Source organism: Tasmannia lanceolata, unplaced genomic scaffold (assembly GCF_043159265.1).
Source record: "Tasmannia lanceolata isolate RefF3 unplaced genomic scaffold, GAP_Taslan_0.1 ptg000012l, whole genome shotgun sequence".
NCBI classification, from domain to species: Eukaryota; Viridiplantae; Streptophyta; class Magnoliopsida; order Canellales; family Winteraceae; genus Tasmannia; species Tasmannia lanceolata.
Window position 1 is genome coordinate 57,939,380 of NW_027518689.1, and position 14,837 is coordinate 57,954,216.

Here is a 14,837-nt window from a genome sequence, read left to right on the forward strand (position 1 = left end):
CATCAATTGCTTAAGATATAAACTCGTGTATTGCAAAACTTGTTAAGATATCCAACGAACCTTTTTGCTATTGTATATCAGCCTAGTCACTTGCCAGTCATGGTAAGCTCACTGTAAGAGATTTTTAACTTGAATCTTGGAACTTACTCACATTAAGCAGTATAATGACATTGTATACCGTGTTCATTTTTTAATGATAATGAATTAGATTAAATATAATAGAACCGAGGGATCAGCCTGACGAACTAGAAGATCAATCACTCATAAATGAAAAGGAAGGAAAAAACAAAAAAGGATGGCATGTGTCAAATGAAGGGGGGAGGAAATCAAACATTTCTTTTTCATTTCTTTTTTGAAATGGCAGGATGATTTCATTAAGAAAGGAAGAGGGCCGAGATGGACCCCAACCAAAAATACAAGAAAACAATACAACAAAAAACAAAAAAATAACAATTCTTGAGGAAGGAAGTCAAACCACTCTAACTCCAACCTCCGAACCCCACTCCTAGCCAAAGAGTCTGCCTCCCCATTTGCAGACCTCCGAACATGATTGAAAACAATAAATGAGCCCGCAACTAAATCATCTATTTCATCAAAAATAGAAGAAAATCTCCAATGAGGCACCACCAACCCTTTCAACCATCTAATCACATTCTAGGAATCTCCCTCCACAATAGTGTTATCCGTACATTCTCTAGCAAGCTTTTTTATACCATGATAAGCTGCCAACACTTCGGCCTCCGAGTCATCACAAACTCCAAGAGGGCCAGAGTAAGCCCGTACAACTTCACCACGATCATCCCGACACACTCCCCCAACACCGGCCGGACCCAGGTTCCCAAAGCTCAACCCATCAAAGTTAATTTTGAACATGTCACTTCGCGGAGCCTCCCATCTCTGAACAGATCGAGGCCGAATCTCCCTACTAAAGCAAATAACTTTCCAACCCTCCCATAAGTCAAATGCCGATACAAAACGGAAAGCCGATAAACTTTTCGCCCATGAAAAAGTGAGCGCTATAATTTCATATATAGCCAATAAGGAGATTTTGCAACCCCTTCAAAGACACGAGAGTTCCTCTCTTTCCATATCACCCACCAAGTTGCTAGAAGACACAAATTCCATAATATTTTGCCTTTCTTCTTCCACGGCACAAAGGACCAATGAAGCATCAATTCCATAATAGAACAAGGAAAAATCCAACTAATACTAAATCTTAGAAATATCAAACTCCATATCTGACGCGAAAAAGAGCAATGCATGAAGAGATGACCCACAGATTCACTATCCTTCAAGCAAAGGGGGCAATGGTCAACAAGCATCATACCACGCTTGCGGAGGAAATTAATAGTTTGAATCCGATCGCGACATACCTCCCACCCGAAGATACCAACTATAGGCGAACAATGAAATTTCCATACCTCGGCTGAAATAAAGGATACACTGCAAGGCAATAAGCTAAAATAGAAAGATTTGACAAAGAAAAAACCAGAAGATTCCGCAGTCCATACTCTTTTGTCCAAACCGATTCTCTTAATATAGCACCCATCTAAAAGCTTAAGAAATTGGACAACCGATTCTAACTCTAGATCAAAGAAGTTCCTTCTAATGCCGATCTATAGACACCATCCCTGGCTAGCTTATCGGCATCACTGTTCGCCAATCTTCTTACGTGGTGAAAGGAGAGGGGGAAGGAAATCAAACATTTCTAATGCCGATCTATAGACACCATCACTTGCTAGCTTGTTTGCATCACTGTTCGCCGATCTTCTTACGTGGTGAAAGGAGATGGAGGATCTCTACATCCAATTTATAACTTCATCAATCCAATGGGCAAAGTACCAAGGATGGGGGAGAGTCCCTTCAACCATTTTATTACATTAGTAAATCCCCTTCCACTATCACCTAATCCAGTATGTCATGATCTAATAACCTGATTACATGACAAATAGCTCTTACCTCCGTCTCATTGGAATCGGCAAACCCAATAGGGCCTGAGAACGTCCAATATGTATGCCTCTCATGATCACGAAGAAGTCTTCTTACTCCAGCCGTCTCAGAATTCCCCAAGCTAGAAACATCAAAGTGTAGCTTGAGGCAACCTTCCACAGGAGGCACCCAAGGATGCACTACGATTTGCCTTTGCTTCCCACTGGAACATACTTCTTTCCACTCTCCCATAGTGCATTCACTGAAATAAATCTGAAACTAGGAAGGGCCCTTACCCATGCAATTGTCAATGCTATCATCTTGATGAATAAGAACTGATGAGACTTTACTACGCCCCCTGAATACCCTTGCATTCCTCTCTTCCATGGCGAGAATAACCAATTCTATATCAACTCAGAAAGCTTGGATGGAAACACTAAAGGCTATACTGAATCTACATAGAATTTTGCTCCACACACACCTGGTTGTGCTAAAGTGAGGGACATGTGATCTACTATTTCTCCTACCTTGTGCACTCATAATGATCAATAACCCACATATACCGGTTTCTGAGATTCCCCACCTTAAGGATTCAATCGGCTTGTAAAATGACTTGAGGGTGAACGACCCTAAAGAGCACTGGATCCAAACCTTGTATACCCCGTTAAATAACCACTAGTCTCCCATGTATGCTTCGAAATCTAAATTTTGAACCTTATGTATTCACCCATTATCTTGTTACTTATCTTACGTAATGACATCCATGTCCCATTGAAATTTGTTATTTCGATTGACAACTTTAGAGTTCATCCATCGAACTCATTCACACTCAATCATTAAGTTCTAATCCAAAATTTAACTCTTTCTCTCATCTATCTTCAAAAGCCCCAAATCTTGACTCCTTCACACTCAATCATTAACTTCTTACCCAAAATTTAAATTCTCTCATCTACCTTCAAAACCTCCAAACCTTGAAAGTCTCGCATTACTAATTCAAATTCATATATTCAAAAGTTTTTCTTGTTTTCACCCATATGTAGGGTTTTAGCATCTCATGAGATTCTTGTCTATGAATGGGGTCTGACAATGTTGATCATGGCCACAGCGACGAGTGGGAAAACCTTCCTCTTTCTTCACTTTTCCGAGTTGGAACATTCAAGGAAGGGAATCTAAATGATGATATTAGGGTTTTGAAGGAAGAGGAGCATTGTGGCATTTCAGAAGACGGTAGTGGGTTCAAGATTTTGGAGAAGCGAAATGCTTCTAGGGTGTCATAGTAGAATGATGGAGATGTTGAAAATTTAGGGTTTCAGAGTTCGGAAATAGGAGACTTAGTTTGGGCAAAACCATCCACTTACAAATGGTGGCCTGGTTGGATTCGCAAGCGCATGGGGTCTATGGTTTTGGTCTCATTTTTTGGGATTGAAAAGTATCGTTGGTTTAAGGAATCAGAAGTTTGAAGTTTTGAGGAGAATTATGTTGAGATGACAAAAATGGTTAGGGAGGAGTTATCAGAAGCAATTGATTGTGCATTGAAAGAGTTTGCTTCCAGAGTTGGGTTAGGGCTAATGTGCCCTTGTGTTAGGGCTAATGCGGAGGGAGACCGATCTGAAGTGGTTGGTAATCTTCGTCCTATGAAACCGATGAGGGAAGTGAAGAAGGGATTTGAGCCTGTGGAAATGTTGGGTTTTGTTCTTAAGATTGTTGTTTCTGCAAGGGTTGAACCTGCGAAAGCTGTCGGTGTGGCTCGAGCTGCTGCACAAGTTAATGTGTACCGTAGTTTTGTTTCGATCAAGCGGGATTGGATGTATCGCGAAACAATGAGGCTTATTGAGAGTGATTCAGTCAATGATGATTCAGAAGGTACCATGAGAAGCACACTAGTTCCTTTTTTTTTATTTGTTTTGATGGATATTGAATCAGCATTTGTGTTATGGGATTTCAATGTTTATGGTCAATCATAATATAGGTTATGCGGTCTTTATATCTTGTTTTTGCCACTGTCCATCGTACTTTTATTTTTTGATGGTATCATTATAGCTGATGAATTAAAATTGAAATTTTTATGATCATGGAAAGTCAGTTCTATAATTACAATATGTATTTTTTGAACAAATATTATACTCAAGTCAACTCAACTCAACTCAACTAAGCCTTTGTCCCAAACTAGTTGGGATCGGCTAATGAATCCTTTAGAAAATTTTCATGAAGAAGGTGAAGAATCTACCCGGCTCAAATTGACTAAGTCTAATCATAACATAAGTTGGGTTTGTACAAATATTATATTAAATAAAAAATAACACACAAAATGGGGTTCAAAATAGTGCCCAAGCATTACAGAAAAACAACAAAGGAACTGAAAATGTTACAGATTTGGCCTCTTGTGTCACAGCCATAATTACAATATGGATAATGAACTATTTCTCGAATTTCTATAACATCCACGACTTTCAGTAAGAAATGTTTATGCTGATACTTGTTTTTTCCTGTTTTGCAAAAACACAAGTCTCAAGGAAGAATGTTGCTGACGTAGGACAAATTGCAATTGTGTGGGGTTATCTAAAAATTGGAACGAGGTTGACAAACTATCAAGTTTTTGACGTCCAAGAATGTGAACATGATAGTAACAGAAGTTCCGTAACTTTGGACAACATGCAACTCCTATGATTCGATCACGAAAATATGATTAATCAATAGAGATTTTAAGATTCTCTGCGAATAAAGTTAATTATATCATCCATCTACACATAAGCATGAAAATAACAAGAATTCCAAGAAGTCACAATTTTCATAATCAAGAAATTTTAGCAACCTCACAAAAATGTATTCCAATCCCACGTACAAAATCTCACAAGGTCTCAATATAATACTAATATGCCTATGAGGAAGATTTTGGATCTCAAAGAGGACTTTGGGTAGGAAATGATCCATAACAGAGAACATGACCTTGGATAGGAGAGAACAGAAGAAAGTGATCCATGTAACTAGTGTCAGGATTAAACTTAGTCACTTGGAGCCTTGTAGATTCTTTCACCTTATTCATGAAAATTTCTAAACGATTCATTAGCCGACCCCTACTAGTTTGGGACAAAGGCTTAGTTGAGCTGAGTTGAGTTGAGAAAGAGGACTTTGGGTAGGTTTAGAAGGGTCAGCTATGAAGCACGGGTACGGGTACGGGATGCGGGTACGACACGACACGGGTACGTGGGTACATGATTTGCCAAAAAAATCGGGTGCGGGTACGTTCGGGTACGCCGAATATAATAATATATAATAATATTTTATTATATATTTATAAAAATTAAAAAATAATAATTGTAGAGCAATCAAATAACAATAACATCACCAAAATGGAAAATTCTAATATTACTCTTCATTTCATAAGTGATTAAGTTCCATATTTCATAACAAGAGGCATCAATACATCATTCATTAGAAAAAAAAGTCTGTCACCAGTGTGTTGACCAGTGTGTTGACCAGTGCCTAACAAGATGAATAATTTTTAGAGAACAAATTATGAGATTTTTTTTACCAGACTTTTGGGATTTAATAATGTTTGGACAAAATAGATTTTATGAATTTTTAAAATTTGAAAAATACCCCACCGTTTGGAAGTTAAGAAAGTTAAAATTTTGACCCGACCCTTTTTCTTTGAATTTTGTACTAGAACTGGAGAGTTGACTTTTTTTCCTTTTAGATTTGGGTGTTGAAACTATTTTTAATAAATCCAAAAGGGGGGTATTCCGTTATTTACATGTAAATCTTAAGTAAATGGACAATAAAATAGTAAAGACATTTACTTGTAAAATAATGAGTACAGGAAAGTAAAGAGAAGTACAGGAGAGGAAAGAGAAGCAGCAGGAAGAAGCAGGACGTGTCGGGTACGCGTGGTGCGCACCCGACACGCAAAACTAGTTTTTTTTTTTTTACAAAAAAGGGGGGTACGTACCCTGGACGTACCCGGGGCGTACCCGGACGTACCCGCACCCCATACGTGTCGGGTGCGGGTGCGGGATCCCCGGGAGAGTACCCCTGCTTCCTAGGAAGGGTGCATAGCTATGTTGCATGGATTCTTTGCCCCCCTATGCCGAATCCGTGTCGACACGTCTCCACATGCGAATTGGAATGGATTCACGTGGGACACACCCGGATTCTTGTCGTAGCCGTGTCCCGCACGAATCCTGTTTTTTTCGGGCGAATCTGATTCATCGTTGTCTCTTTTAAAATGAGAATCCTGTATATTTTCCCTTTAAACGTGTTTTCTTAACCTTTTTATATGAAAGCATAACTTGTACTCTTTTAATAAAAACCCCTGCGCCTCAACCCCCAAACATCGACTGCCTTCCTCCTTCGACTCTATTAATATAAAACTCGCCTCAACACTCTACCCTCAAAATTTTCATGAATATATATACATATGCACATACATACATATATAGATATATTTATATATAGATATTTAAATTTTTAATTTTGAAAATTTTATTTTATTTAAAAATTACAGAATCTGAATCCTCCTTGTGGGAGTTTGCCGAATCCAAGACCTTGAATCCATGTCGGATCCCGACACGCAAATCCGAATCCATGCAGGATCCCGACATGCGAATCGGAGAGGTTTTTGGAAAAGATTAAGGGGCACAAGGTTTAAGGTGAGATGGGATGAGTAAAACACGAAGAAAAAAACTAGGGTTTGAGGTTTTAGGCAAGAGAAAGGAACATTTTCTATTCCCAGACAAATTGTTTTGTAGAGGAAACCAAAAAAGAAGAAACATGAAAGAGATAGGTAGCAAGGCTAGAATCTCACTAACCAAAACCCAAGGCATCGCACCAAGGGGTTCTGACGTAGTGCGGCCATGCCAAAGAATATGGGTTTCAACTAGCCTAGGGTGGATGGAGTTTTGTTTCATTTTGTGTGAATAGGTTTGTAGTGTGGTGCAATTAATACCCCATATGAGGGGCATTCTTGTCCTTTATGTTAGCTAGTCTAGCATAAGTAGGGGGTTTCTTTTCATTTTAGGGGGACTTTGATTTTTGGGAAGACGAGGGAATTTTGGGATTTCATTTCAGCCTCCTCCTACAAGAGGAGGAGATTTCTAGCCAGGGAATGAGCTACATTAGGGAGGTAGATCTGAATGAAGCTTCCTTCCTCATCTTCTTGTTCTTGTAGCTTTTCCTTCATTTTTGTAGAATTTATGTGACTTTATATTGTCCCCCCAATTGAAACATCCAAGCTGATTTCCAGTTCTATATTTCTTATTTTGGAAATGAATGCAATGTTCTCATCTTCAATGAACTCCATCACCATGGGTGCCTAGTACCAATTTACATGGTTGCTTATTTCTCCTATGCTCTGTTTGGTTGCTTGTAGATGGATGGGAGATTAGGAGAAAAAGAAGTCAAAGAGGAAAAGACAAGCATGGAAGATTGGGAGAAGATTAGGAGGGAGATTTGTGAGTGGTGTTTGGTTGCATGAGAAAAATAGTGGAAAATGTAGGGTGTCATTATCAAAATGTAGGGTGGAAGAGAGAGAAAAGGAAGAGAGAGAAAGAATAAGACAAGAGAGATTCTCCTAATTCCCCACACAAATTTCTCCATTTTGGTGAAAAAGGGAGAAAATTATGGGAGGGAACATCTCCGCCACGTAGGCGCCACCTAGGATAAAATGCAATAATGATGTCTAGAAGTTGTCTAGTGGTCAAATGTCTAATCGGCAACCAAACATGTTTTGGGGAGATCTTTGGAAGATCTCAAGCATTTGAAACTCTCACAATCCCCCCAAAATAAGCAACCAAACTGAGCACTATGGTGAATGAAATGTTGGATTCTTGAAAGTTTGCTTTGAAGTCTGTTGGAGATTCATATGTAACTATTGGCATGAAACCGTCCTGGTCTGGGAAACATTGACAAATGGCTCAGCTGGACACCTCTATTTCATCACATTTAATACAGCTCAGGCATCCCGGCTCAAGCATAGCCGTAGTGATCAAACCGATTTGAAGAAAACCTTCTGTCTCTTAAGTGTACCTGTGCATTTTCAGAGAACTCTGATTCAGAATCAGTTCCTTCAACATGATCTTGACCAGTTTGCCCTTCTCGATTAGTTCTTTGCCTTGCATGTGGCACCCTTTAGTTTCTTTCTCCTCATCTCCCCTTAAGTTTCCTTGCCTCTGGATGTTGTTTACACTCATCCCTAAGCTACACGTTAACACCTTTAACACTTGTAAGAGGCTAATTGTTTAAGTTTAAACCTTAAATCTCATTGCTACAGCCCATGCACCTCACGGTTTTCCCTAATGCATCACTACACTTACATGAATCAATGGCCCAGTGAGCTTTTGTAGTTTCGTTCTTTCATGCAATTAAGTGAAACCAAGGCTATGAAGGTTTGCCTATGAGCAGATTACATGAACTACGAATGGGATATTAGGCCAAATTTCATGAACAGATTTGCAACTACACCTACCCAGTTCAATTCAATAAGTTCCCTAGCCTGGATGATTTGATTAACCTATCAAAAGCTTATATGGATCTTGGGGCTGGTTTGCACTAATTTACTTGGAGATTGACTCATATTGCACCTATATAAGTTCTCCAGAATAACCCACAAACCCCCAGGTTTGCACCACTTCCCTAACACCAGCAACCCAAATTGCAGTGCTACACTGATTAGGGAGTTCACTATTCCAATCAAAGTTACAACTTAATCCATCCTTTGACTAGGTGACCCAAACCTTAGGAGGCCTTACAGAGGGGATAAACTCTATGCTAATCTAAATCCAATTAGAAATAATATCATAGATCAAAACACCGCCAAAGAACTTAGCCTTGGAAGCCCTCATATTCATTTCATTTCTCAACGAAACCATTTGGCCACCTTTACATCCATATGGAGCTAAAAGTGAAAGTAGGTTGTAACAATTGCCAAAATCAAGAAATAAATTTTATAATAGGCGAGGAAGTACCTGGGTATTCCTTTTATATAGTCTTTTGCTACAAGTCACACTATTTTTCAATTCCTCCATCGTACTTTAGAGTATTCTTAAAATCCATCTACAACGTAATGTTTTCCAATCTTGAGGTTATTCCCTAATTTTAACAACCTTACTCTTCATGATGGAGTTTATTTCCTTGTGGGTTCCATCCAGAGATATGATGTGACTTAGAACTTTCAATAGGCCCTGAGTAAGTAATTATTTCATTAATCGATGCATCACCCACATAAGGTGAAATTGTATTTAGGACAACTTTCTGTTTCACTTCATCTAGAGTTGAGCAATTTTAGAAGGATTTGGATACACAGTGAAAATTACAAGGTTAACTTCGATTTACATAGAACTTTGATCTGTGTAAAGAACCAATACTTGAGCTATATCCCTATTATGGTTTATAATTTCCATCAAAACTGAGACAAAACGACCAAAATGCTCCCCACAAAAACATATGCAGAAACTGAAACTGAAACGAAAATGCATATCAAAACGAAAACCATAAGTTTATTAGTGGTATATTCTATTAGTGTGTTATATAATTATATTTATAAGAAATGCATGTGAAGTTTGGTGTATATATTGTGTATAAACATTTATATTAATTGCATGTAAAATATAGTATATACTGAATGATCAGACATGTGCGATAGTGCATGTCACTTGGTGTTCAATGTTGCTGAACCATTGTGGATAGTCGTATTACTTAAGTGATTGTTTCTAAGTGTCTATTTGTGCCTCTTCTTCTTCTTCTTCTTTCTTGAAACTGAGTCAATTGTGCTTATTCTAGCTCTTGAAACTGAGTCAATTGTGCTTATTCTAGCATTTCATAAAGATTCATCTTAAAATTCTATCAATTTTCATGTGTCCATATGATTCAGTGGCAACCAAAACTGAAATTTAAAACCTTGATATGCAGGCAATTGCATCATCTAGATGAGGTTTCCTTCAAATCTAATTTTTAGGTATTCTCTTGGTTGGCCACTTCGATGATTTGTGGGGCCACCTATATATGGAGATATTGTCGTTTCTTTGAACTATAAGGATCCAACAACATGAAGACCGCCAAAAGTGTGAACTAAATTGTGAGGCCCGGCAATCATCAAGAAAGAGGAATGCTTGTGCAGGGACTGTCTTACAGCAATACAATAGGCCATTTTTACTATTAGATAGTGGATCACACCTATGATTGATCGGAACACTATAGGATAGGGCTCATGTTGGACCTGATGTTTTACTATTTTTATTAAACTGTAGATTTAAAGAAAAACCAAAAGGCTCGTGACTTAAATCGAACTTCTTTGAATTTTATTGAACTTTACCAAGTAACTCAAAAACACACTTCTATAAAAAAGGGTGGACTAGTGCACGAGGCTCCCGCCATTGCGGGGTCAGGGGAGGGCTAGATGTACGTATCCTTACCCCTGCTTTGCAGAGAGGCTGTTTCCGTGACGCGAACCCGTGACCCCAGCTCACAATGAAGCAACCTTACGGTTGTGCCAAGGCTCGCCCTCTAAAAACACACTTCTATATAATCACATATTTTATTGATCCCGCCCATAGGTTTTTGCAATTTCCAATAATCGCTATAATATAAAATTTTGCATCCAAACACAGCCTAAAAGAAAAGAACTGCTGTTCTTCTTCAAGAACATGGAAAACCCCCAAAACACCGCCTATTACATATCTCTCTCCTCCTGCCATTCCAAGCTTTGTTTCTTTTATTGCTGCTAGTTTAAATCAAGGGTGGTAATTCTTTATATTCTCTAATGAACCTCATTTCTCATACACGTCACTAATTAAAATAATAAAGAGGAATTATTCAATAAATCACAACGCTAGTTCAATTGTAAAGGTGAGTCCTGTCATGATCAATCTCGACCAATCCCATTGTGGATCCCACCTTCAGCATGACATGGTCTGAAAATCGCTCCAATGGGCTGACCCTAACAGTGGGATCAAGACACTGCTAGTGGGTTGAAAAGGTAATAGATGCGCCAGGTTACAATTCAAGAACAAAAGAAAACCCATCAATAGTTGCAGTTAGGGCCAACCAATTAGATCAATCACTGACCCTGAAAAATCCAAGGTAATGACACACTGGTTGGAGGGTCCAAATCTACGATCAGTCCATATATATAGTAGGCTTCAGTAGGGTCATTCCTCAACAGCAAAATTATCAATTAACAACTCTATCTCAATTACCCAAAAATGAATAATCACAGAAACAACAGAAATATAAGAAAATTCTAGATTTAAGATCAAGGCGTTGCCCACAAGCAAATATCCAATATCATTAACACTTAAAAAATCCTGCATAACAATCACACCCCAAAAAAAGGCTGCTGATATTGGCACTACCATGTTCCGATAATTGCACGAACTCACCTTGTCTTTTCTTATTTAAACAGCTGGCAAAGGTTATTACAGTTCCCACACAGTCCCAAAAGCCAATTAATAAGTAAAAGACAAGCTGAGTTCGTGCAATTATTAAAACATGGTAGTGCCAATATCAGTGCCCAGAAAAAAAAACAAAATAAGCATATGGAGTTTTATCAATTGTCTAAGTGTATAGTAGGCTTTAGTTGGATCATTCCTCAACGTCAAAATTATCAATTAACAACTCAATCTCAATTACCTAAAAAATGAATAATCACAAAATCAACAGAAATATAAGAAAATTCTAGATTTAAGATCAAGGCGTTGCCCACAAGCAAATATCCAATATCATTAACACTTAAACAATCCTGCATAACAATCAAACCTGGCTGCTGATATTGGCACTACCATGTTCCGATAATTGCACGAACTCACCTTGTCTTTTCTTATTTAAACCACGGTTTTAAATTACGAACCGAAATCGACCGAAACCAAAATTTGGCGAAATCCATTTTCCAAATTTTGGTCGGTAATTTCGGTCCGAAATTTCGAGAAGATGCCTTTCTTTTTTCTTTTTTTAAAATGTTACAAAATTTCGGAATTTCGGTCAAAATTTCGGTTTTTCGGAAGTCCAAAACCGGTACCGTAATCGAAATTTTAAACCTTGATTTAAACAGCTGTCAAAGCTTATTACAGTTCCCACACAGCCCCAGAAAAATAATTAAAAGACAAGCTGAGTTCGTGCAATTATTAAAACATGGTAATGCCAATATCAGCGCCCAGAAGAAAAAAAAATAAGCATATGGAGTTTTATCAATTGTCTAAGTGTATAGTAGGCTTTAGTTGGACATTCCTCAACATCAAAATTATCAATCAACAACTCAATCTCAATTACCCAAAAAATGAATAATCACAAAAACAACAGAAATATAAGAAAATCTTAGATTTAAGATCAAGGCGTTGCCCACAAGCAAATATCCAATATCATTAACACTTAAAAAATCCTGCATAAGAATCACACCCCAGAAAAAGGCTGCTGATATTGGCACTACCATGTTCTGATAATTGCACGAACTCACCTTGTCTTTTCTTATTTAAACAGCTGTCAAAGCTTATTACAGTTCCCACACAGCCCCAGAAGCCAATTAATAAGTAAAAGACAAGCTGAGTTCGTGCAATTATTAAAACATGGTAGTGCCAACAGCCCAGAAAAAAAAAAAATAAGCATATGGAGTTTTATCAATTGTCCAAGTGTATAGTAGGCTTTAGTTGGATCATTCCTCAACATCAAAATTATCAATTAACAACTCAATCTCAATTACCCAAAAGATGAATAATCACAAAAACAACAGAAATATAAGAAAATCCTAGATTTAAGATCAAGGCGTTGCCCACAAGCAAATATCCAATATCATTAACACTTAAAAAATCCTGCATAACAATCACACCCCAGAAAAAGGCTGCTGATATTGGCACTACCATGTTCTGATAATTGCACGAACACACCTTGTCTTTTCTTATTTAAACAACTGCCAAAGCTTATTACAGTTCCCACACAGCCCTAGAAGCCAATTAATAAGTAAAAGACAAGCTGAGTTCGTGCAATTATTAAAACATGGTAGTCCCAATATCAATTCCCAGAAGAAGAAAAAGAAGAAGAAGAAGAAAATCTGTTAAGATGGGTCGTTAATTGATTACTTAGGCAACAGCGAGGGGCTGTTGACTGGAGGGCTCGAGTTTCTTGTTGGAATTCCGATCGATGAAATCTTCGAGATTGTAGATAACGGTGATATAGAGGGAACAGCTAGGGCACCGAGCGATCTCTTCTCCTAATCTGAGCTCAGCTTTTGTGATCTGAAAGAGATCTCCACAAGGGCAAGGGTACGTGAAAGCCTCCATCTCTTCGTTCCATTCCATGTCTTCGATCTCCACATCGTCGTAAGACATCGATTCTTTCTCTATATGGGAATTTTCTAGGGTTTCAGAGATGCAAGATGGTATTAGGGCAAGAATTAGGGTTTAGGGCTTCTTTTTTTCGTAAGGGTTGCCTATAAAGGACGAATTGAGGTTTTATTAGTGTGGGAATAAGGGAAAAGGGTGATTCCTGAACGCCCATCTACTTCATTTATTGGGACCCATTAGGCGTGGTTGATCGGGACCCTTCACATGATTAATAAGTTCAGAAGAATATTAATTGGGAGGATTTGCTAGGGACTGTCATGGATAGTATTTCCCGGCTGTTTCATGAGATAGCGGCCACATAGGCTCACTTTTCAGTAGATTTTGTCTTATTCATTTTTCCAATTAGGGAAGTAGCTTAACAAAAGTGCTGGGCATAGAAGAATCATTATTTGAATTGGTGAAAGTTGTTCCTGTAATTTTGGGGAAATGATATCAGGACAACCATGTTTTAATAATTGCACACCATCTTGTCTTTTATAATGACTTTTTGGGAACTGTAATTACCTTTTGACAGATCTTTAAGTACTAAAAGACAAGATGTGTTAGTGAAAATATCATGGTTGTACTGATATCATTTCCCTAATTTTTTATGATTTTATTATTTTGAAGATTTTGCAAAACAAGTCTTCTACTTTGCTTTATTTGAAAAAGAGTGTTATAGATTCTCACTTGTCAAATAGAGTGATCACGTTTGAGGGGATTTCGCAAATCATGTCATACCTGTTAGCGTTTTTTAGTGTGGCCCACATTGGTGGGACCCACTTCAAGAGAAAATGTTGGTTTTCTTATGTTCACATAAGATCTTTTTAACAAAGAGAGTCTTAGGGATAAATCACAGTGTTTTAAATCTCTAAAATATGCAGTGTTAGAGGTATGGAAGGACACAAACTCTTGTGATTCAAAATCTATATATACTAGTTGTAGACCCGTGCGATGCATAGAGCGACGAAAAAATATTATTTATTTCGTAAATGGTTGCTCTAAAACTGTTCTAAACAAAAAAAAAGTATACATTAAAACAATTAAAAAATTATATGAATGGTAATGATACATGATTAAAAAGGTAAAAAATAAATAAGGATATAAATATGGAAATAAGGAATTAAGGAAAATAGGGAAATTTATTGGACACTATATGGGAGAGTATTGGATTATAGAAAATGACTTCAGTAGTCTAATCTGATGGGTCACTCTGGTTCATGATGGCTGTGACTTTCAGAATCACTCAAAACCGATTCTCAAAATACAAAACAAATAGAGCCTTACAACTCTCAGATGGCTATGAAGCTTAACCTTGAAAATGAAGCAAATAAATGGGCGTAACTAAAAGGAAAAATATGAAAAGAATGTATCTAGGGCGATGATATTTTCACTCCCCCTACACTACGCATGCGGCCCCCTTATTATGTGATTTGATGTCAAAAAGCGTTAAAGTTGCCTACTGTTCACGTCAAATCAGGTTATAAGGTTAAGGGAGGGCATGCATAATACAGGGGGAGTGAAAATATCATCTCCCTTAAAAAAACAAGGGTGCAGTTAGGTGGGGTTAATAGCATGTGAATTAACGTTAGTGAGATACAT

General features: G+C 37.8%; 1 protein-coding gene and 1 pseudogene across 1 annotated transcript; one reads left to right on the forward strand and one right to left on the reverse strand.

Moving 5' to 3' along the window:
* The first annotated feature begins 3,211 nt into the window (after positions 1-3,211).
* On the forward strand, positions 3,212-10,170 carry LOC143887476 (uncharacterized). Its single transcript, XM_077391554.1, has 2 exons — positions 3,212-3,792; positions 9,835-10,170. Exons 1-2 carry the CDS (start codon positions 3,414-3,416, stop codon positions 9,849-9,851), a joined length of 396 nt encoding a protein of 131 aa, XP_077247669.1. The 5' UTR covers positions 3,212-3,413; the 3' UTR covers positions 9,852-10,170.
* A 2,479-nt stretch (positions 10,171-12,649) lies between these two features.
* LOC143887477 (diphthamide biosynthesis protein 3 pseudogene) lies at positions 12,650-13,396 on the reverse strand (annotated as a pseudogene).
* Between the last annotated feature and the right edge of the window lie 1,441 nt (positions 13,397-14,837).